The sequence below is a fragment of the Talpa occidentalis genome, unplaced genomic scaffold (genome assembly GCF_014898055.3).
Source record: "Talpa occidentalis isolate TD23 unplaced genomic scaffold, MPIMG_talOcc4v2.1 talOcc4.3, whole genome shotgun sequence".
In the NCBI taxonomy this organism is placed as follows: Eukaryota; Metazoa; Chordata; class Mammalia; order Eulipotyphla; family Talpidae; genus Talpa; species Talpa occidentalis.
In genome coordinates, this window is record NW_023603184.1 from 18,214,166 (window position 1) to 18,240,315 (window position 26,150).

Below are 26,150 nucleotides of genomic sequence, written 5' to 3' on the forward strand. Positions count from 1 at the left end.
GTTGTTATTTCAATTACTATTAGATGGTCATCCATGTCTGTGAACATCAGTCTTCTTAATAATGTGAACATGTGCATAAACACATCAAGGAAACCAAAGTACATGGATTTTAGTGAACAAGAATAACAATAAATGGAACAATGGGAAACTATCAATGGTATTACAAGACCACCTGGTGTTGATTATGTCCCAGGAAACTAAGCTATTGATTCAATGCAAAATTTCTGTAGCTCACCCATGAAAAGAATAACATATAAATCCAGTTCTTTTTGGAAAAAGAAAGCTTCCTTTATTCACCCTTTGGTGCTCTTACAGTATTTTTAACCTCTATTATTGACTCTAACCCATTATATTCTAACTTTTCAGAATTTTACATTTGTGCCTTAGTTTACATTATATAAACATGGCTCTTTAAGAACAAGACTTATTATTTTTGCTCTTTTAGTCACAGTGCCTAAAGGAGCCACTCAATAAAAGTTCAGTAAAACAATGAATTATGGTTGTTACCTGACTTCTACACATCTCAGAATAAAAGATATGCTTTATTAAAAATGAACAATGATGTAAAAAATTACAAAAAATAATATTTTTTAAAAAAAGATGTACTTTAAAGATTAAAAGTTAATGGAGGGCTGGATCAAAGCCTAAGAGCTATGTCATTTTAGCCCTATTGACCAGATTTAGCATTTTGACACTGTTCAATGTTCACAAATTCAACTAACCTGAAAAAAAGATTGCACATAGATTTCAGCTGCAATATACTTCTCCCTGGCCTGAACAGTGCTGATTCAGTCACCACAGTTCATTAGCAAGCGAAGGAGATAAACTTTTTAGAGAAATACAAGCAGTCTTAGATCTGGAAATCATCAGGAAATTGACAGAAAGTTAAACAGGTTAATGTGACATTTCAAAGGGATTTTGAAATTCAATAGCTTTCTCTAGCAGCTGATGTTTATTCTCTGGTTGTAAGGCAAGTGTTGAATTTCTTCAAAGGAACAATGATAGATCCTAGAATAACTAGATAGGTTCAGCAGTCACTACAGGGTATTTTTCTTCTCACTGACTCCTCCCCACTTCATGAAAATTTATATATTTTCATGTACATAAAAGGGAAATGGAAAAACCATATGGCTGACTCTTAAACACGGTTTTCTTCATCATCAAAGGGGTTTCTGTGTGAAAACACTGATTTTATAGTTCTAGGAAAAGTAGGTATAGTGCCACTAAAAAAAAAAAAGAGTCACAAAAAGTATATGTAAATCCAGAAAGAGGACACATTCCTTTTTTTTCTTACTATATCAGTACTGTGTAAGAATGTAAGATGTTTACAATTATATAAGTGAAAGTCCCATGAGCTGGACAGTCTTTTTCAGATGTAGGTGATCAAATATGGCTAAGAAGACTAATAACAAAGACATGTTATATCTACTTAGATAAGCTTAGGGAGCATATTTTATTGCTTAGAAACTAGGATATAAATTGTACAATTGAACATATAAAATAATTTCATAAAGGTTTATTAAGATCATGGAAACCACATTTAAGTGAATTTACAAATAAGGAAAGTTCAAAATGTGTTTTAAAAAATTATTAAACATGTAGGTGAAAGAATTCTTAAGAGTCATTTGTTTCAAATGACTGGTTTTGTCATAAGTAACATATATGCAAACTGAAGTGATTTCATTAAACACACAAGTAAAGGAGGGAGGGAAAGAGGAGAAAAGTAAATTTAACAAATTATAGAGTCAAAGTATAGGTTGCAGAACCGAATCACTGGGTAAGCATGGATACAGCTGAGCTTCCAGAACAATTGGGATCAGGAATGTGAATGTTCTAGTAGTTCTACAACTCCCTTTTTTTTTTTTAAATTTTCTCTCTACAAGTTAGAAGTCAATCTATGATGGGAAACTATAGTCCTGAATTTTTAAGTTATGTAATCTTGCAGACAACTGAATTACGATATTTTAGAAGAGGAATGCATTGGTCTAGATTGGATCAGTCACCTTTAGCCAGGACTAGCCTAGTTTGCATCAGTGTCATCCCCTAGACCAACCCATTGTGATGTGAGTGGAGGAAGAGATTTGGAGAAGGAATGCAGTCAAGGAATAATATGATAGATTGCAAAGTGACGTTGTAATAGGAAGACAACTCTAAGAAAAGTGGAAGATACAATGAAATGATCTATACAAATTTCATCATGTTACAGGAAAGCAAAGAGATGAGTTGGTTTGTTTTAGCTTGTATGACAAACTAGTAAATCAGTCAGAACTCAAGTAAATAGCCACATAAATAACTGCTTTGTGGAATATATTGTAGTGTTTTTACACATATTTATGTCTAACACAACCATTTTATAAAATATGCTTTAATGTTTTTATTTGTCAGATGAGAAAAGTGTGGTTCAGAAATTAAGAAAATGTCAGACAGGATTTATGCACAGGTTTCACTGATTCCCAAGTCCATTCTCTTCAAAAATAATAATAGCAATAACAATGCTGTTTTTTCAAACTCAACGCCTTTCTCTTCATGAGTGCCTATGTACTGATTTAGTGATGGACTATATTAAAAATTATAGAAATTATTTTGTGTACAACACGTTTTTCCCCAAAAATTTAGAGTTGCATTATATAGGGCATTATATAGAGAGTTAAGGCCTCTAGCATCCAAGATCAATTTAATCCAACTTCAAGGACTAGGATGATTTGATACTGAGTTCCAATTCCTTCAAGGTTCATTTGGTTTAAAGTTCACCCATACTTACCACAGACTGACAAAAATCTCTATTTAGTTTCTCAGTTGACACACCTGGAATTGGCAACTGGCAGCTACAGATGCTAGCCCAGCTACAAATGCTAAACTAACATCTTTAGGCTTCTTTTCCAAATATTTTTGACTGCTTTATTAACTCTTCGATACTTTCAAAGAGAATTCTTGCTAAAAAAAAAGTTTTGTCTATGTTTTCTAGTTCTTTTAATGGAATAGTTTTTCCAAATTATAATCTTCCACTATCAATGCTGAAGTCCTAGTTAATACATATTTACTTAATTTAATGTCAAATTTAATATCCAGGAAGGTTAGGATATTAGAATTTAAGAGGTTATTAGTACTCCTTAAGAGAAAAGTTTCCATACTGAATATACTGAACTTGGATAAATGAAATAGGTGAGGAGATGAAGATGGTAGAGGCTTCCTTTAAGAAATCTAGTCATGAAACAACAGAGTAACAATAGGAATTTTGGTAAGAAAAACAGAGTAAAAGAGAACTATTCATCATTATTGCTTGATTTTAGAATGCGGCACTTTTGAGTATATTTATAAATTGAGGGAAAGATAGCATCAGATAAAGGATTAAAGACTGGCAGGTAAAAGCAAAGTTAATGAACTAAGTTCTGCAGCGTTAGAAAGGAACAATGATAAGTTTTCCACTGAGACAGAGGAGGTAAATGAAGAGATTCGTAAGTGCTGAGATGTGAAAGGGTAGAAATTACAAATGTACAATTCTGATAATACCTGTTACTGTAGTGTTATAAAAGAGATCATTAGCTCATTTTAAGTGTGGATTGTCCACTTACCATTTACAAGGTCTTTTTCTTTTAAAACTAGAACATACATTTTATTGGTCCTTTAGTCTCTTCTCATTGACTTAAGGGGACAGAAGTAGGAAACTATTTCATACTCATATAGCAATATTCCATCTCATATCTTATTTTCTTTTCCCTGTCAAAATGTATTTTGAAGACTCTTACAAAAAAGAGCACTTAGGTTGGCCACTTACTGATATGGAAGTGTAGGAGGACCAATACTTTCTACAGCCTAAATGCATGTGAAGTAATTTCAGCAACTGGTTCTTTTATTCCCCCATCTTGTATTCTTATAAATGAAAACTCCTCAAGGGCAATGATCATATGTTTTATATGCCCTGTCAAGGTATAGCAAATGCTGGGGGTGGTAAATAAATAATAAATAGGTATAAAATTCCCAAATAAAAATTACTATAACCTGAAGCAATTGCTGCTCCTGATGCTAGTGATGCAGAGCCGAGGCTACATTCAAATCACCAGGAAGAAACCATACATTCTTTATCATAGTGTCCAGAAATGTGAGTTACATTTTGGTAATTACAGTCTTCAGCTGACTCATAAATATTTACTGAGTACTTTCTATTTGCTTCACAGTAATCTGAGAAACCACCAATAATGCTCTAATCTTAAGTGAAATAAACAAGGATCCAGTTGATTAAATAGGATGCCCAAGTTTGTATTCCTGCTAATATATGCAGACCTGAAATTCAAACTCATTTCTCTAATTCCATATAAACAATGGTGTTATTTACAGTGCTCTATAGCCTTTGACTCAAAGTAGCACCTATAAGTATTGGATAATAACACGTTCCTTATGAAAAAATGAGGAATTATACCACTGTATTTTTCACTTCTTAAAAACTGTATCATATTTTAATTGAGGTAGCAATGGTTTACAAAACTGTGTATGATTTAGAGGTCCAAGTTCACAGCTCTTCAAATGTATGTTAGCACACAAAGGCCACCATCCAAAGCTCCTATAATCTTCCACCATTGGTCCACTGGGCTCGCTCCCCTCTTTATTTCTCCACCTCCCCAACTTCCCTTTCAAGTGGCCCCAATTCTGCAGTTAGAGTTCCAAATTTTGTTTTGGCTTAGTTTTACCTGTTCACTTGTTTTTTTCTTTAATTTCTACATATGAGTGGGTAAATATGTGGTACACACACACAATAGAATACTACACAGATATAAAAACTGAGGAAATCTTGCCATTTGCAACCACAAGAATGGGACTTTAGGAGATTCAGCTAAGCAAGGTAAGAAGAAAGAAACAATACCAGTTGATTTCACTCACGTGTTGAACCACTTGAATTTTTAACTATACAAACTCTCATCTTGGGCCTCCTCAGTGGCACAGGGGTTAAGCGCTAGGCTGCGAAGCTGCCTGCGGCCTCTGCAGCGCCAGTTTGATCTCCGGCAGCCAGGGTCCCACATGGCGCACAGATCTCTCCTGCCGCACCCCCTGCTCCCCTCGGCAGTGTACTTCGTCAGTCTGCCTGTTCTGCTCCCCGCTCTGGCTCTGGTGAATTCTCTTACCCTCCCACACTTCTGACTGTACCCAGTGCTTGTATAAATAAATAAATAAATCTCAAAAAAAAAAAAAAAAAAAAACACTCATCTTGTGCAAGGCAGAAAGCATAAAGATTGAGTTAATGGATAATTACTCAAGAATTAGAAATGGAAAATATTGTGACCTCCTTTTGTATTCTACCATCTTGGCAATGATATATTTAATAGGCTATATACCCATGGTAGAAAATTTTTTCAGTATTTAATTTGTTCAGAACTGCCTAAGGAGATATGACATTACAAAAAAAGGCAATTTCCTACTTTGTGTATTAAGACACTAATTTTTACTTCTTTGTTGTCTAACAGATTTGATTATGTAAAAAAGGTGGTTAAAATATCTGTGAGGAATTTTAAAGTTCATCTCAAAGACAGGCATTGTTAACTATCACTATCACAACTTCTGTACTTCTACTAAAGTTTTTGAAAATCTATGCTGTAACTAGATTAAAAAAATAATTTATGTTTAAACTTTTAGTATTTGTGTAGATCACGCTGTGTGTTACCAAACATTAGTTGGAAATAGTAGCTATAAACAGATGAAATTTGAGAAAATAATATAAAAATAGTTATACTTGTTATACAATACAGCCTCTTTAGAATGATACAGATTTTTACAAACTTTGCTTCATTTGACATTGAACATATGGCATTGTAGTTTTGAGGAAAACATATCTCTGATGAGGATTTGCCTTTAAATTTGTATTTATCAAGCACCTCCCAAGATTTCTTTTACATTTTAACACTTATCCCTTTTTTTAATAGAATGTAGCTTACACACAAAAATATTTAGTAGATCTATTAGACTACCGCAGTAATCAAAAAAACTCAAGAGGAAAATCCTTATATTAATATAAACATTATAGAGTTTTAACTAGGACTAATTTTAAGTCCATTCTTACCCATTACAAAGATTCTAACATATAGGGCTTAGTTTGCAAAAGTACAAACTAATACTGTTTAACATTTCTTTTTCCAGAGTAAATCTGAAACATAAATTGTCTTATCAGTTGGCATAAGAAATTCAGGTAGCAATGTGAACATACAAATGGTAAGGGAAGGAGAATAAAGAGGATAAAACTGAAAGGTGTTTTAAATTTCATCTTAAATGGTAAGCCTTTAACATTTCTTATTATATTAACATATACGTATTTTCTATTGACCAAATGAAAGTGCTGACAAAATTTTTGTATTTCTTTTTCATTTTGAGTTTTTCATTGAGATGTCTCAAACTTCTTAGGTGAGATATTTCAAATGAAATTAACATTGTTTTTAAAATGTGTACAGTATAGATTTAGCATCATGTCTGCTGCTTATTTAAAAACAAAAAAATGAAAAAGACTGAAGATATGTAGTATTTTGAAAAACTAAAGAAAATACAATTTCAAATATTTGCAAGTGAATTCTTGAGATAGTACTTTACTTTAAAAATCTTGTTAGGCATACTGTACTATATTCTCTTAAAAAGCACTGGTTATAACAAAATAAGCAGTTCAATATAAATTAATTTAAGTACATATCATATATACTATATGAAATAGAAAAGAAATATAGATATGATTAATGTCTCAAAAACAATCTTAAAAACATCAAAGATTATATAGTATACAATGTATAAAATTTAAATCAAAAGAAATACACAAAATACGAATATCAACTACAGATTGTGTTCAGTTACTAAATTTCATTTCTTAATAAGTTATAAACTAAACCTGAAGATTTAATGTACTACATAATGACTTTGACACTTTATTAAAATGGGTTGGTTGAAATCAGTCAATGCAGAGACCTAGAGGGTGTGGAAGTTTCTCAAAAGGCTAACAATGGATGTGCCATATTACCCACTTGAAGGGATCTGTGGAAAAAATACAAAAACACTAATTTGAAAGGAAACCTGTACCCCTATGTTCATAGCAGCACTATTTATAATTGTCAAGCTATAGATACAACCTAAATGCCCCTAGATGATTGGATCAAGAAGATGTATTACATATATACAATGAAATACTGAGTGATCAAAAAAGATAAACTCATGCCATTTCAGCAACATGAATGGAGTTGTAAGAGAAAATACTAAGTGAAATAAGTCAGGAGAAAAAAAAAAAAAAAAACAGATGGTGTCCCTACTATTTAGAATATAGAGAAACCAAACTAATAACCAGAGAATGACAACCTTAAAAGCTAGCCCTTAAAAACTGGCTGGAGAATTGAGGCATCCAAAACAGGGGTAAGAGGGGAAAGAAGGGTTGAAACAAGGAAGGAAGAAAGCACAGTGGACAATGGTGGTAGACTATGAGTGATTTGGTGGCAGTCACCCTATAGTGGTGATACCTGATGGGGAGAAGCCTACTGTTACCACAATTAAAGAATGAAGTATTATTTAAAAAAAAAAAAAACAATATTCTATAAGACAGTGAAAATAATACAGAGATCCATAAATGGAAGATACCTGTTTTATATTTACTATATTTTATTAGAAAAGCAATGTACATTCATTTTAACAATCAATTTTTATTTTCTATATGTATGTGTGAATTCTCCAAAATTATTCTCCAGAGTTAGCAATTTAAAACTCATTTGTTTTTACATACAAACAATTAAGAAATCAGCAAAAATGATTATGAACTAATTATAGTAATAATGTAACATTAATAGAGTTAATTAATAACATTTCTAAATAGCACATATTTACACTAAAACAATTTGAAATCAATTTTGTGTTGGTTAAGGATTTTCATGCATTTTCTTCAAAATTTTTTTTTCTGTCAGAGTATTTATTAGTTTCCCAGGGCTGCCATAATGACTCATCACATGTTGGGTGGTTTAAAACAGCAGAAATTTATTCTTTCACTGTCCTGGAGGCTGGAAATCTGAATTCACGGTGTCAGCAGAGTTGGTTCCTGCTAAAGACCCTGAAGGAGAATCTATTCCTTGCTTCTGCCTCAGCATCTAGTACTGTTCCTGATTTGTAGCTGTATCACTGCAATTGTGACCTCTATCTTCATACCACTTTGCATTCTGAGTTTCTGTCTCACTTTTTCACTTCTCATTAAGGACAGAAGGCATATTGGATTAAAGCCTGTTTTGTTCAAGTACGACCTCATGTTAACTACTTACAATCTCCATGATCCTTTGTCTAAATAAGGTCACATTTTGAGGCTCTGGGAAGGACATAAATTTTGGAGAGATACTATCCAATACCCAACCCAGAGCACTTTCCATTTAACTGTGATGAAAAAATTGCAAAATCGTTCTGATTTGAATAAAGACTGTAAAGTAAAAGGGAAACAAGTTTGGTACTAAAGTTAAATATTACTGTAGTAAATGAAGTCAATCTGGGGTAAATCCAAGTATTTCTTATCTTTGTGTTTGTATAATTTTGTTGATATTTTATTCACTTGCATTCACCCATTGAGAATTTGTAATCATAATGGGAAAGATCAGTTTTTCCTGTATTTGAAAAAAAATCATTTGGTAAGTAAATTTATAGCTTAAGTATGATTTCAAGGATAACTACTTTTTAAGAAAAGAGTAATTTTCATGAAACTTTAATTAACATGCCCATGCAAAATTGACTACTTATCTATCATTCATCCTTGGGTCATAATCCAAGCACCATATATCACCTGGTTTTCTTCACTACATAAAATTCCTGTTTGATGTTTTCAGAGTACCTTTTATAACTTACTGCTGTATTTACTTTATATTGATTTCGGTAAATATTTACCATTGTTGCTCTCCTCCATTAGAATATAAACTCCATGGAACAGTTACTGGGCTATGTATATTTTACATATCTTTGTTTCTCTAATGCTTAGTTCAGTACTTGTCAAACACCTGAGTAAATTAGAAGTGCATATTTATGTATAAAAAGTTAATATGTGAATTATGAATCAATCTCACCCATTTGTTAAAGAACCGTCTACCAAGTGTATTTTTCTTGATTAACTTTTCACAACTACAGTCATTATCTTTATGTAAAAACATTAGGTGTACAATGTTTTTAATATCTTGAATATATCATATAGTTTTTAAAAAGATTTTTTTTAGATTTATTTTTGCACAGAAAGGCCAGAGGTACAGGGGTAAGAGGATTCACCAGAGACAGAGTGGGGAGCAGAACTGGTGGATTTACTAAAATACAGTGTTGAAGAGAGCAGTGGGTGAGACAGGGGAGGTCTGCTGCACCCTAAGTGATAAGCTCCCTGGCTGGGATCGAACTCAGGTGGCCATGGTGGGACTTTGTGGTGATAGCACTGAGACTTAATCCTAGGCCACCACGGAGTTTCTATAGCATATAGTTTTTTATTTCAAACAGAAATGGTTGCTTTAGGTTGAATACCTCAATTAAAAAATGTAGGATTCAAATCATAAGAGATAATATTATTTATCAAAGGCATCTGAACTATTATTAAACACAAATCAACTTAAATAAAAAGTTTTGTGAAATATTTTATGAGCACTGTTAGAGGAATTCTACATGTTATTGCATATATTATATGTGTAATATATGGAAACATGGCACCTATCATATTGAACAATCCCTTTAAAACAATGAAATTTGTCAGTATGATGAATTTTTAAAATGACACTTGAAAATTTAAAATTTACATAATACCTATACTCAAGAAAACTATAGTAGAAATTATTTATTCCCAAGTAGGAAAACTAAAATTCATTCTATGATCATTATTAATTATCTAAGCAACAGAAAATCTGTTGCCAGTCTGAATATCTTAACTCAGAATTTAGGACACACAAATATGATTATAATCTCTCTTTTTTGACAGTCTGAATTTACATATTTAGATAAATATAAATAGTACATTTTTTAATTTCCTGGCTAGAAAAAGGACTGCACTTCAAAAGTCACATATAATGCTAAGATAAACATATTTTTCCAGTTTTGACATCCTGTTGACCTTGAGTTGAACTTTGTGAAATTTCTTTTTGAGAAAAAAATGCTAAATACAAAATTTCCAAACACATATAGTACATATCTATGTATGTCCCACACACTTTCATATTAAGTTTTCAGGAACATACATGAAAAAAAAACTGTGAGAAATGTGAGGGTCAACTTGAAGGATCAGATGACTAAAACTTTCTTTCTCATAATTTGATAGCTGCTCTAAGTTTGGCTGAACGCCCTCTGGGATTATCCTGTACATCCTGATCATTTGGAGTAAGTACCTTCTTATGTATCAATTCCCACATTAAAGGGTCCCTTCCCTTAGAGAACTCTTCCTTGTCTTCATGATGTGAATCCAGTTGTGATTTTTGTATCACCTTCTGCCTAGCACTTAGGTTAAACCTTTCAGTCATGCTTATCCCAAGCAAGAAACGTTTGACAATGCGATCCTCCAGGGAGTGGAAGGAGAGGACTACAAGACGACCACCAGGTCTCAGAAACTTCTGAGCTGTCTTCAGTCCTGTGTAGAGCTCATTGAGTTCATTGTTCACAAATATACGTAAAGCTTGGAAAGTCTTGGTAGCAATATGGGTAGATCTCTGTAGCAAGTCTTTTCTTGCATAAATAGCAGAGGGGGGAAATGCACCTACAAACAAATTTTGTAAAAACAGGAAAAGACCACAGGTAACATTACTATTTTCCATTGTAAATCCAGTTTGTTGTGTGTGTGTCTGTGAATGTGTATATTTAAAGACCAAACTTTATTTATAAAATTGTAGTATTTCAATCATACTTCTTCCTTTTATTTCTAAGCATGTTCCCAACGTTGTGTTAGAAACATCTTCTAGAGCTCATAAGGGTAACTGGAGTCAAACAAGGTACAGGGAAAGAGAAAAGAGTAGATAAATATTTGAAGAATTATGAAAAACTTCCCAACTTTGGTGAAAATCATTAACTCATAGCTATCAAAGGTTTCCTGAGCCCCAAAGAGAAAAAGGCAAAGACAATGAGAAAACTCTTGAGGCAGCAAAATACAGACATAACAAATCAAGCTACAGTAGAAATGAATTATCATTCAAATATAAACGAAAAAAAATTTGTCTTCCAAGATGTTAAGAGTGAAAGAATTAACAGCAAATAGATTTGCATTTAAGGAATGATAAGGGAAACTGAAATAAATAACACTAAGTGAAAAATTGGATAGACAGAAAAGAATGAATAGATAAAAGAATAGCTAGGTAGGTAGGTAGGTAGGTAGATTGATAGGTATAGATATATTTATACACATTTATTATTTTCTTAATTTAAGACAGGACTTTTTAAACAAACTTAAATGATATTCTTAGGTTTATAAAATATATATAGATATGCATTATATATGATACAATAGCACAAAGGATGAGAATGTGTAAACAGAATATTTTACAAAAAGTTAAAGTTTCACAATGTGGTCCCTAGAGCAATTACTAAAAATAAACCTAATAGAGAATTAAATAACCAACAAAAATATTGTTCAACACCAAAAAAGACAAAAAGAAACTAAGATAGGGCCTCCCTGGTGGCGCAGAGGGTTAAGTGCAGCACTGTGAAGCTGTCTGCAGCCTCTGGAGCATGGGTTTGATTCCTGGCCAGCCAGGGAGATAACCACATGGCACAGCAGACCTCTCCTGTCTTGCCCATTGCTCCCCTTATCAGTGTTTTCGGTCATCTACCTATTCTGCTGCCCACTCTGTCTCTGGTGAATTCTCTCACCCTCCCTTGCCGCTGGCCTGTACCCCAGTTCTTGTATAAATAAATCAATTAAAAAAAAGAGAGAGACTAAGACAAATAGTAAAGTGGCACACAATAAATCCAAGTGTATCAATAATTACAATAAATACATTAAATGCTCCAATAAAAAGACAGATTATCTGACCAAAAACCAGCAAGACTATATATTATCAACATATACATAATTATACATAACTATACATTATCAACAGAAATAAACTTTAAATATAACAAACAGAAATAAAAGTAAGGTAAGGTTGTGATAACATATACTCTATAAACAGTAAATAAATTTAAAAAATGGGGAGACTATATTAATTAATAAATTTAATTAGTACAGGATAAGCTGAACTTTAAAAAAGAAAATTACTAGACCTAAAGAGCAACATTTCCTACTGAGAAAAAAAGTCACCACAGCAGGGAGATAATAATTATAAATATTTGGACACCAAATAACATAGTTCCCCAAATTTTGACTTATCAGAAAAAATCCTACATTTACATAAGCAATTAGTTTTAGGCCAAATTGTCAGTGACAATGAAGAAAGAACAGTATTTTCAATGTACATAATATCTATAGAAAAGAAGATGAACTCTACTGCACAGTGTCCATAAAGGTTAATTCAAAAAAAATCACAGACTTAAGGGAAATACTAAAACCATTAAATGTATATGTATAAATAAATTTCTCTTATTCAGACTATACAGAAAAATCTCACAACTTATAAGGTAAAGAATCTATTTGAAAAATGGACAAAAAATTGATCAGACATTTTGTAAAGATGTTCTACATCATTATGTGTCATGGAAATGCAAATGAAAACCAAAATGAAATACTGCTACATATCTGCTAGAACTGGTAAATCCTAGAAAAACATAAACTACTGTACTTGATTCAAGAAGAAATGGACAATCTGAATAGACCTATTGTATGACAACTTAAGGGTTAAATTGGTAATCAAAATGAAAGAAAAGTCCAGATCCAGATGGCTTTACTACTGAATTCTGCCAAACATTCAAAGAATTAATAACAGTAGTTCACAAACCTTCAAAAAACTTAAGAGTGAAACACTTCACAAAATATTGTATAAGGCCAGTTTTACCCTGAAACTAAAATCAAAATCTTTACAAGAAAATAACAGACCAATATTTCTTACGAATATTAATATAAAAATCTTGAACAAAATAATAGAAAACCAATTCAGCAGCATATTAAAAGGATTAAAAACATGTTAAAAGCATATTATAACCATGACCAATTGGGATTCATTCCTAGAATGCATAGATAGCTCAATAAGTAAAAGCTGTTGATATAATTTATTACATTAACAGGAGGAAGAAAAACACCACGCATGATTATCTCAAGTGATCAGAAAAAGCACTTGACAATATTCAATATCCTCTCATGATAAAATCACCCAACAAACTAGGAAGAGAAGAAAAAAATACCTCAAAATAATAAAGGCCACATATAAAAACACACCATTAACATCATAATCAATGAAAAGACTGAGAGGTCTGCTTCAAATATCAGTAACTAGAACAATGAAGATTACTTTTAGCATTTTTATTCAACATGGTACTGTAATTTTTAGTTAGAGCAATTAAGGAGTAAACTTATCTTGTTCACAGAGAACGTAATCTTATACGTAGGAATACTAAAGATTATGCATACATAAGCATACAAGATTTTTAAAACAAATTTGGGAAAGCAACAGGCCACAAAATCAACACAAAAAAATCAGGTGTTTCCTGGGATTACATCAAACTGAAAAGCTTCTGCACAGCAAAAGAGACATTAACCAAAACAGAGAGACACCCACTGATTGGGAAAAAAAATCTTTGCACTGCTATCAACTGATAAGAGACTGACCCTAAAGATATACAAAGAACTCACACAGCTCAACAAAAACAAAATACACAATCCAGTCAAGAAATGGGCTGAAGAACTTAAAAGACATTTGAAAAAATGTTCAGCATCCCTTATAATCAGGGAAATGCAAATTAAAACCACATTGAAATACCACCTTACACCAGTAAGAGTGGCACATATCAAAAAACAAGCAACAGGGGCCTCCCCGGTGGCGCAGCGGTTGAGCGCTGGGTTGCGAAGCTGTCCGCGGCCTCTGCGGCGCCGGTTCGATCCCCGGCTGCTTCCCAGCCACCGGAGGAGGGGCCCGCATGGCACGCAGACCTCTCCTGCCGCCCGCTGCTCCCCTCAGCAGTGTACTTTGGTCCTTCTACCTGCTCTGCTCCCCGCTCTGGCTCTGGTGAATTCTCTCACCCTCCCGCGCTTCTGACTGTACCCAGTGCATGTATAAACCAAACAAACAAACAAAGAAAGAAAGAAAGAAAACATGCCTCTATTAAAAAAAAAAATATTAAAAAAAAAAAGCAAAAAAAAAAAAAAAAAAAACAAGCAACAACAAATGTTGGTGAGGATGCGGTGAAAAAGGAACTCTCCTAAATTGCTGGTGGGAGTGCAAACTGTTCCAACCACTATGGAAAGCTGTCTGGAGGTTCCTCAATCTATTAAATTTGGAGTTGCCATACGACCCAGCAATTCTACTAGGGATCTACCCAAAGGACACAAAAACATTGATTCAAAAGAACACCTGTACCCCTATGTTTATTGCAGCACTATTTACATTAGGTAGAACCTGGAAACAACCCAAATGCCCAAAAATAGATAACTGGATCAAGAAGATGTGGCATATATACACAAAGGAATATTATTTAGCAATCAAAAAAGATAAACTCATGCCATTTGCAGCAGCATAGATGGAAGTAGAAGGAATTATGCTCAGTGAAATAAGCCAGAAGGAAAAAAGAAAATATCGGATGGTTTCACTTACAGCAGGATATAGGGAAACCAAATAAGACATCAGTGTAAAAAAATAATAACAGTACAAAACACAACAAAGCAAAAATGGACAATTATAAATGACAGACACACTGCAGGGGAGGAGGAGGGAGAGGGATGGGAGGGAAGGAAGGAGGTGCACAGGGGACTGAGGTGATGGTGCACAGTGCATTGGTGAAGGAAACTCTATGAGGACTACACCAGAGGGGTGGGGGAAGCAAATATTGTTTCAAATTAACAATGATTTAAAAATATAAATAAAAATGAAAAAATCAGGTGTTTCTCTAACAATGAACAATTTAAAACTGGAATTAAGAAAACATTTCCATGCACAATAGCATCAAAATTAATTAAATATTAAGGAATAACATTAACAAAAGTACAAAACATGCTATGAAAGCTCCCAAAAGTTTTGAAAGTCACTATTTAAAATGGCAATACTCCCTAAACTGATCTAACATACATCGCAATCCTTATCACATCCAGCTGACATTATTGATATAAATGGACAAGTTAATTTTAAAATTCACATGGAATTGTAAGAGATCCAGAGCAGTCAAACTGATGCTGTAAACAACAATAGCAATAACAAAACCCCAACAGAATGAAGTAGGAGGACTGACACTTAAGGACTTAAAAACTTACTGCAAAGAAACAGTAACTGAGCCAGTGTGGTACTGCCCCAACAATAAACATAAAGCTCAGTGAAATGCAATTGAGAGGCCAGAAATAAATGCATGTATGTACAATTAACTGATTTTTTAAAAGAATACCAAGATCATTAAATGGGGAAAGGGTAGTTATTTAAACAAATGATGATGGGACACAAGATACCCACATATAAAAACTGGAGTTGGATCTGTAAATCATATGCAAAACTCAAAATGAATCAAAGACCTAAATTTAAAAGTTAAAACTACAAAACTGTTAAAAGAAAACACAGGCATAAATTCTCAAGACTTAATTTATGGAAAGATTCTTGAGTATGAGACCAAACAAACAACAAAATTAGATTATGTTGGACTTCATCAAAATTAAAAACTTTTGTCATTCAAAGGACACCAGCAAGAAAGAGAAAAGATAGGCCTCCCTGGTGGCACAAGGGGTTAAGCACCACACCGCACTATAAAGCAATCCAAAGCCTCTGCAGCAGGAGTTCAATCCCCAGCCAGCCAGGGAGCAACCACATGGTGAGCAGACCTCTCCTGTCTCACCCACTGCTCCCCTCTGCAGTGTATTTCAGTCAATCCACCTGTTCTGTTCTCCACTCTGTCTCTGGTGAATCCTCTCATCCCCCGCATCTCTGGCCTGTACCCCAGCTCTTGTATTCATAAATAAATATATCTTAAAAAAAAAAAAAAAAAAGAAAGAGGGCCTCCCCTGCAGCGCAGCGATTGAGCGCTGGGCTGCAAAGCTGCCCACAGCCTCTGTAGTGCCAGTTGGATCCCCTGCCGCCGGCGAGGGTCCCACATGGCACGCAGACCTCTCCTGCTGCCCGCTGCTCCCCTCAGCAGTGTACTTCCTCAGTCTGCCTGCTTTGCTCCCCGCTCTGGTTCTGGTGGATTCTCTCACCCTCCCGTGCTTCTGACTGTACCCAGTGCTTGTATAAATAAATAAATCTAAAGAGAGAGAGAGAGAGAGAGAGAGAGAGAGAGAGAGAGAGAAAAGACAACCTCAAGAGGGGGAAAATTGCAAATTACATATCTGATAAGATACTTGTATATAGAATATGTGAAAGAAGCAAGTTAGAATATGAAACAAATGATACTATTTGTATAATATTTTAAAACACACACACCAAACATGCCCCATATAGCTTTTGAAAAGAGGGATAAACAGGAAATGTTTATTTTAAAATAAATCAATAATCTTCTTTAGGCTTATCCAATGGGCCAAACATGATATAAAAGTATAATGCTCAGTGAATTTATACAGGAATTTTTGTTTGCTTTAGGAGACTGTTCCTAGAGAATTTTATGCCACAGAGAAGTAATCTTTGCAGTCCAGATTTCTGATGAACAAAGAGCGTGACTGCAACCCTGGCATTTGAGTCCCTTTACCATGCTTCTTATAGCAAAGTAGATTATACAATGCTGGCACCTTAGTTCACATACTAGTAATTTATAGGTCCCATAGCAAAGTACATTGGAACATAGCTGATTAATCTTCTTATGGAAATGGATGAAAGATGGGGAGAAAAAATATGTTACACAAACTAGGGAGCGGAGAACTTGACTGTCTAAAGTTAATGAAGTCAGTATTATGGACTCACTCTTTCCTTTACAAAAACTACTTTGCTCAAAGGCTAGAAAATGTTAGTCACTAGGAAATTTATTTTCTAACAAGTTCCTTCAAAAACAAAAAGTCAAAATCAAAGCTGAAGAGGAAGGTCCCTTTTTTACTGTTTGCTATTAAATTTCCTCTTTTTCCAGATAAAGAGTTTCAGGGACTCAGGGTGTATTTCAAAATATTCAAACAATATGAAAAAATATACAGTTCTTCATATTTTAGAAATCAGATTTAGAAGATGCTTTAGGAAAGCCATCCCGAAGACCCCTTGATATAAAACTTGTATAATTAGTGCTATTTTTTTTCAAAAGTAAAGTATCAAATAAAAATAAAAACTATAAAATAAACATTCAATGTACACATTAATGTAAAACATGAGGTAAACAAGAGTACATGAATCAATAAATCACACTTTTTTTTGAATCTTCAGGTATTTTTTTTTTTTTTTGAGGCATGTTTTTATTTATTTATTTATTGGTTTGTTTGTTTTGTTTGTTTTCTTTATACATGCACTGGGTATAGTCAGAATCACGGGAGGGTGAGAGAATTCACCAGAGCCAGAGCGGGGAGCAGAGCAGGCAGAAGGACCGAAGGACACTGCTGAGGGGAGCAGCGGGCGGCAGGAGAGGTCTGCACGCCATGTGGGACCCTCCTCCGGTGGCCGGGGAGCAGCTGGGGATCGAACCGGCGCTGCAGAGGCAGCGGGCAGCTTCGCAACCCAGCGCTCAACCGCTGCGCCACCGGGGAGGCCCTCTTCAGGTATTTTTGTTTGTGCTTAAAATTTTTTCTTAACATCTCTAAAATTAATAGAAATTAAGTGTTCAATATGACAATTATTTAGCTTTTTTGACATTTTATCATAGAACCTCTATTTGAAAAACACCTCTGAGAATGTGATTTTTAAACATAGCACTAAATTAGCCATGCCTGGCTATACAGTAACTAAATTCATGACATAATAGAAAGGCAAAGAATTTAAAAATATTTGCTTAATATTGTTACTGAATATGTTTTAAAAAACTAATAAAAATAGGAATTGTTAGAATAATATCTGAGTCACCATACTAATTGTAATTTAAACAACAATATTAATTCATGTGACATGATATTTCTTGTTATATAACATTAAGTTCATATAATTCATATTCATATTAATTACATCTATACTATATAAATCCACAGCTGAAAAATTGATACTAGCACTGTGATCAGAAAACCTTTTCTTTATAAAATCTAACTAGGCTTTGTCACTGTTACAGAGTCATGGAAAAATAAGACATGTGGTTTCATGTACATTTAAGGAATGGATGGTGCTGAGGAGAGTAGGGTAACTCCATTCTTTGAAGCTTTTCTTCTGGGGCTTTCTCACTTTCATTTGGAGAATTCAAAACAGAATAATGTCCAATGAATTTCCTGAAAAGGATTCCTAGCTGTGGTCCTGTCAACCTCAAGTCACATCTGAAGGGATCAGGAAATAACACTGTAACAGACAATGTGTTTTGTGTATTTTTTGGTGATGCTCTAGGGATTAAAGGCACACGTTTTCCTTAGACAGATTTGATTTCTAGGTTACCTTTCCTTTATACAGTCATTTTTATAACTGTAATTAATAAGAGGAAAGGCTGACAATGCAGATTGCATAAAATGAAGTTTAAAAAAAGAATATAAAACAGCATATGGTATTAGGAATTAAAATAGTAGAAACAAAACATTAACTGGAAGTGGTACAGACAAGAGAAGAAACTCCTACTGTTAGGATTAAACATGGTTCTTTGTCTGAATTAGAGGGTTTGAGACAATCAATAAATGTCCTAAATCTTTGGGGTGGCAAAAATGAGTTTCCTTCTGAAAGCCACCACTGAAAGAAAGCAAGGGCCAGAGTTCTCTTGGTACAGAGACTAGGCAGGAACATCTGCCTACAAGTGAGCAGAAAAAAAGATTTAAAACCTAAACCAGATTCAATGTCTACCCAAGTGCTGGACTCTGAATTAGGCTAAAGGAAAAGAAATACTCCTTAGGCCTAGTTCCTGTCCTTGAGGAGCTCATTGTTTTGTAATCCTTTGTCACCTCTTTCTCATCTTCCATATCCTGTTATCAGAAATAGAAACTTGTCTCTGTTTTTCTATTTCCTGAGTTTAATCACAGAATCTCATATGGCTAATGCTTAATTTCATTAAGGCATAGAGTTGGTAAGACAAAATATGGACTGAATCACAATTTTGGTGATTTAGTGAATGAAAAATTTCCTTTTGTGTCTTGTAGCTCTTCAATGGACTTTAGTTAACACCAAGAGGAAGTGTGCTCACCCTGAGTGATGCACTTACACAACCTAGTCTAATGACTCGTTTACTTGTCTGCTTCACTCACTTTCCTGTTTGCTCTCTTATTCCTCCTGCTTAACACAGAAGCTCGTGATTCTAATTCTAACTGCACATTAGAGTTACCTGTGAAGCTCTTGAAAAAATAAGAAAGCCTGGCCCCCGCACAGGCCTATTGAATCAGTATCAGGAGTTTATAATACAGGAATCACTACTTAAAGTTTCACAGTAGCCAAGATAAAAACCTATTATAGTAAACACTCAGAATATGTCTGCTAAAAGATAATGAATAATGAATCTAAAATAATGGATAAATGAAAACAAATCCACGACCATTACTACAAATAGTTTCATTCACATCATTGGATGGATATATTATGAACATAATAGTCACATCAGCTAGTGATTAAATGAAAAGTTGAAGAAAACCTTATGAATAGAATTTTAAAATAATGTCATGAAATAGATCTTATCCTATATGTTACTATTTAGGCAATAATGTGAATGTAGGTGTCAAATTATGATTTTAATAAGGCAATTGAATTCTCAAATTCACTAGCAGTTTCACTGTCTTAATATAATTATTTGTATATATTTAATGATATCTGATACTACTGGGAATGTCCTTAATGAGTCATCATTGACACAAGCTTGAAGCACCTGCAAATAATTTTATACTCAGGAATTGCAAGCTTCTAAGTCTTTATTACGTGAAATGAGCAAATATGCAAGGGAAATCTTACTATTTCACATATGTTTTACAGAATAAAATGAGACATGAGAATGTAAGATATGGAAATTTGTATTAAAAAAATTCATCAATATGTTCAGTTAAATCAGTTTAATTTTCCCCCAAAGATTAAAGTACAATACAGTTGAGATTTTATGTAAACTTTATCTTACTTAACTCCTATTATTAAATTCTAAACCACAAGACTTCTTTCTTGTTCAAAACAGAACTGTTTTCCTCCTAATACTTTAAAGTGGCAAAAATTATAACAGTAAAACTGACTACAAAAGGAAACTGAAGGCTAATACATTCAGCACCAGGATGTTTTCAAATTAAGTATGCATAAAAAATGTACATGGAAAAGTAAATATACACTAAATCCACTGTGGGATAACAAGTTCTAATTCAAGTTCAACATAATTTTGAGACAATACTTGGCACTTATCTCTCACAGTAATGCTGGGAAAATTCATGGCATACAAGACTGACCCTAGTTGTTCAAAAAAATCACTAGACCTCTGCCTCATTGGAGCACTCTGTTTTCACACGCCAGATCAGGTTTGATGGTTGTGCTTTATAAGTTTCTAACAGTTTTATATCTTTATTCTTTTCCTTCTCTTACACCAGCAAATTCTGGTGACTCTAACTCTAGAATATATCCAGAATCCATACCTTCTCACCAATTCCACTGCTATCTCTCAAGTCTAAGCCATCACCATCTTCTCTACATATCCATTGTAACAATCCTTTTCAAACAAAAATTAGATCATGTCACTCACTGTTCAATACCTCCAGTGTTTTCCAGTACACAAAATAGAAACTGAATCTCTTAACTTGACCAAATGTCTATGAAACATGCAACTTCTGCTTCCCACCGCCCCCATTTCCGTTACCTCATCTCCTGACCTTGAACTCTTGAATGAACAAGATGGTATGATGGTATGATCCTGTCTAGGTTCTTTAGCCTTTACATAGAATATCTATCTTCATATATCTAGCTGGCCTACTCACTACTACTTCAGGGTGTCTATCAAAAGTGACTAAATTAGAAAGGTAGGCTAACCCAAGGGAAAACAACATTTTTCAATAGAGTCTATTTACATTGCTTTATTATTTTTTATAATATCAGGAACAAATATATATTGGTTTACCATCTGTATTCCTACATTAGGATACATACTCAATGTATCTACTTACATTGTTTTATTATTATTTTTTATAATATCTTATTAGGAACACAAATATGTATTGGTTTACCATCTGTATTCCTACATGAGGATATCTACTCAATGAAAGTAGAGATTTGTTTACCTCTGTAAATTTTTGCACAAAGAACAAGCTGGTGTGTTAAATATGATTGGTTGTATTTTAAAGTTATAGTCACATTAAAGAAAAAAAAACAAAAGGAAAAGAAAAATCAGTTGTATATGAAGTAAAATCTTAATGTCACTCCTCCTAGATTCTACCCAAGAGTTATACAGCATTTACGAAAGAGATAAAAAAAAAAGTGTGAATGACATTCATAAAGTAACTACTTCATGGCAAGTATGTAGTAGGTGCTCCTAAACATTTTATATATTTGATGTTCACAATAATCCTGTGAAGTGTTATTATCTTCTAGTGAGGAAATAAACTCAGAAGTTGTGTTACTGTCCCACATCAAATAACTATTGAAAAAAGTCAAAGATATGATCACCGAAACCTGTTTTTCCTTTCTAAAGTTCAGCACCACTTCTATTACACCATGTTGCCTTAATATAATATTGTTATTTCCTATGCTTTCCCATTAGGATGACTAAAGTGTATAATATGTATAAACAAAGTACTTACAAATAGTCTGAATATGACTTAGGTGATGACAACTATTAAACTTTAATGAAGAACATGTAAAATATTAATGGAAATACTATGTTCCCTGGGTGAATTGCTTTGATTCAGTTTAGACATTTACTGCAATTACAATAACAATATTTATTATTTGTTGAATGTTTCTAAATTTAATTTGGAATAATACGTGAATGAGAATACCAAAAAATTTTGAATAAAAAGGTAACAGTTGGGGGAGGTGGACTTGCCCCACCTGGTAACAAAACATAGTAGGGGGGAAAGCAATAGTCAGTAATTAAAATAATATGGCATTGGCAGAGAAATAGAGAAATACATCAATGGAACACAATCCAAAAATAAATCTATTTATATATAGAAAATGTAATATATGATTTAAGTGATATCTCTAATGAGTAGGGAAAGAATGGACCTTTTAATAAAAAGGACAATTGGCTATGTAGTTTTTAAAAAATGAAATAAGATCCCCATTTCATACCATACTAAATTTCCTGTGGATTAAATATTTAAAAGTGAGAAATAAAACAAGAAATATACATAAAAATGTTAATTACACCTATAATTTTGAAGTATGGAAAGTCTTCCTAAACTTGACAAAACCTAAAGGACATGAAAAAGTCTATATATGTGTTAAATTTCTATAACACAGAAAAAAGTTAGTAAAGTGAAAAACAGTCACAATCCAGGAAAAAATTTGCGACTATACATCAAAAACAAAGAATTAATATCCTTATTTTATAAATAGGTTTTCCAAGTCAATATGGTCAAAAAAAAAAAAAAGCAACATTACATTAAGAACATGGACAAAGGGTTTATTCAAGCAATCCATAGCTGAAATCAAATGGCCATTAGATTTGAAAACATGCCCAAATCAACTAATTGACAAAGAAATTCAAAGTAAAACAACTGCAAGTTATCATTTATGTAATATTAGACTAGTGGACATAAAAAGAATACATTTCTAGTTAAGATGTGGGGAGATGGATTCTCATATACTATTGATAAAGGTAAATTGGTATAATCATATAGGGAGTAAATTTATAAGTATTGATCCAAATTTAAACAGGTATATATAATCAAATCTTACAGATATACTATCACAGATTCACTTACAGTTGTCAAGAGGAACCATGAGGACCAACTCTGAGCCAGTAGATGGTGTCCTAAACAAACACTACCCACTCCACCCCCAACTCCACTCCAACAAGTTCTCCAATAACTGGGATTATTATTCTCAGTATATCATGAATCAGACTTACTGAAAAGTGGTCTGCTAGGAAAGAGCAAGGTGGATTCATAAATGGAAATGGAATGAAGGACAAAGGAGAGACATGTGGAAGAGAGACTCCTGGAATAGACACGGCTGAGACACGTGAGAGGCTGCTCCTGGCCCTGACAGAAACAATGGCAGTTGATAACTTGACCTCAGTGTAGACTATATGGTACATTTTGAATTTTGAATCTCTCCTTCTGCCCCAGTTCTCTGGGATCTGCCTAACCTGTTTCTTGTAGTTCCCAGCCAGAAAATACTGTAGACTTGTGGGAAGCTTTTGGGCTTCACCTGCCACATTTTAGGCTAAGACTGGTTGCGCATTTCCTCATTAGGGGATGGGAATTATTTTAGTTTCATTAGGAAATTTATTTGAAACTCTTTCTTCTCTCTCTTTCGTTCTATGCATACCAATTCTATTAAAAATCTTTCATATCTAAGAACCTATTTCCTTTGCCAATGTATTCATGGATGATTGGGACCCCTTTTAAAGTATGCACTGCCTAACAGTTTGGGGTCTGAGTACGCCTTGGCTGCACACTCTCAGAGTTATGAATATTTTCTCCAGATTGTGACTGTCTTTGTACTTTGCAGAAGTTTTTATGACTTGCAGAAATTTAAAATGTACAATTCACATGTTTACTGAAGCATTTTTTTCGGGGTGTGTGTGATAAAAAAAAATAGAAAACACTCTAAGTATTGCTGTGGCAACAGGAGCTCCATCAGTGTGGAGACTGCCTTGCTTAATTATCATTGTATTCACAGTAGTTGGTTCTGTGCATATCATTATAAACATTTGCTAAATAAACAATGAATTCTATGCATCTATAAATTTGAAAATGTCTTTAAAACACAAGTAAACAAAGTAAGTCAAAGATCACTGTACGGATCATCCCTTTATAAGTAATATATGCATATACTTATAGATTTATATACAAACTATCATATGTCTATGAAGGAAAAAATCCAAGGATACTAGAAATTGTTTAGATTAAAACTAGCATCAGCAATATTTGGCAAAATTTAGTAATTACATCCTGAATAATATACCATTCATTCATTTAGCCAATATCTATTAGATACAATGTGGTAAACAACAGGGGTTAAAACATTTATGAGGATAGTCCCTGTCCTAAAGAAATTCAAACCCAATGAGGAGATTAACATCAAAATGGTAGAAATAGTGCTATAAAGGATTAGACATATTACTATGGGAGCAAAGAAAACAAAAGGAACCTTGACCTCATAAAGCCATAGTATTTTCCAAACTACTATTCTATAGAATATTGATCTTGCGAATCATAGCACTTATAACTCCCAAGCAAACATTGATGTGTCAATCACCAAATAGGTCTGAGAGTATACTGTACTCCTCTTTTAAGGATCCACATGCCCATAAGCATGGAAAGCTCTGAAGATTACTGTTTGTCTTTGTTTACCCTGACATTTCTAAATTTTTGAAATAAGAACATAAAAATTTTAGTAACAACTATTGATTCCATAGAATTTTTTTTCTAACACAATAGGCAAAATACCAAAACCAGATTTTATATTAATCACTTGGCACATATTTTAATTATGTCTTTAAACCCCTATATTCTGAGTAGGTGTCCTTAATTCCAATTAAAGGTGAAAAAACTGAGGGGTTAAATATCTCTTTGCAAGTTCATAGGGATTATAAATAGTCATATAGAAATTCAAGCCTTTTAAATATGAAGGCCATGTCAATGCGCCTCCTTTTATGATACAGAGTAGACCTAACTTCCCTAGTAGGAAGGCATAACATTTCTGGTTAGTTCATCTGAGAAACTTTGGCAAGTGCTGATCACTATTAGTTCATTACATTTTTAAAAAATTTATTATATAGTTTTAAATGTTTTCATCAATCTACTTCATCTCCCTTTTCCTGATTAGAATTTAAGATGTTAAGATGAAATCACAAGGCTTAGAGTGATTTCCATGAAACTCTGACTCCATGTCTGGTGTTTTATAAAACAAACTCATTTTCTGAGGGAAAATTAGTGTGGAATCTTTACTATAAGCCTGAATAGCCTTTTACTGAGAGATGTTGTAATGGAACCCAAATCACTTTGCATCAAGTTGCAAGAGTTTGGCTTTCTCTCCACACATCCCCTTGGGAGATGTGCATTGTCAAGCCTAAAGACTGAGCATCTGGTGAAGGCAGCAACTATCCTGGGTCTCTTACCCTGGGAACGGTAATGAATACCTGTGGCTTTTGTCCTTTTAGTCTATTCAAAATAACGTATTGTTAGCTCAGGTTATTAAGAGTATTCATCTGTCTGTCTTTTTCATCAGTTTTCTTGATAGTAGTTTTTAAAAAGAAACAGTTGCCACTGCTGCCATTATCAAAAGACTTTTGGGCAGGTACTGATTACATGTTTTTGATTAAGACTCGAGACTCATCCAATGCAGTACATAATGGGCTCTTGCTGAAATACTAGGCAGGGAGAGCTTTACAGTTTTTTATGTTCTAAAAGATAAGTGTCAAATACTTAACTAAGCAAAATGAGGGGGCAAGTGTGTGTACAATTAAGAGTAAGGGGCTCAGATGGCTAAAATCTTGGGAAATTCAAACCAACTCCTTTTATTCTTTCTTTAAAGCTTTTGGAGAAATGTTGAAAGAGAAGTTTGAAAGATTTTTCATATACCTTACTATGTATTTTTTATAAATACACAATTTTAGCTATGTCAGAGCAGTGCTTACTTTTATTCTCAGTCTAGAATGTTTTTTCCTTCTTTGAACAGTTTATATCTACTCATGCTTAATACTCACTAAGGTGCCATGTTCTCCAGAAAGATTTTGTAAGACCTTTTTATACATATTTTAGCACACTACTTATCACTCTGTACTATTTGTCTATTAACCTCTAGTAGGCTGTAAAAGGCCCAGAACTTTTTCTTATTTTCTTTATATCCCCAGCGCCATGGCTAGGGTCTGATGTACAACAGGTGACAAAGGGGAAAGCCCACTGAATAAGAGATACT

General features: G+C 33.6%; 1 protein-coding gene across 10 annotated transcripts in view; it reads right to left on the bottom strand.

Annotated features, from left to right (window-relative positions):
* Window positions 1-26,150, bottom strand: part of METTL15 (methyltransferase like 15) — a 233,466-nt gene that overhangs the window by 51,474 nt on the left and 155,842 nt on the right. For 6 of the 10 annotated variants that reach the window (XM_054699310.1, XM_037522537.2, XM_054699312.1 and 3 more), the window contains one exon: window positions 7,833-10,705. The exons of 3 other annotated variants lie outside the window; for them this stretch is intronic. In XM_054699310.1, coding sequence (XP_054555285.1) covers window positions 10,260-10,705 — 446 coding nt within the window. In that variant the 3' untranslated portion in view covers window positions 7,833-10,259. Of the gene's footprint in view, window positions 1-7,832; window positions 10,706-26,150 lie in introns of those variants that run through there. One more of the 10 variants, XM_054699313.1, reaches the window with a different exon arrangement.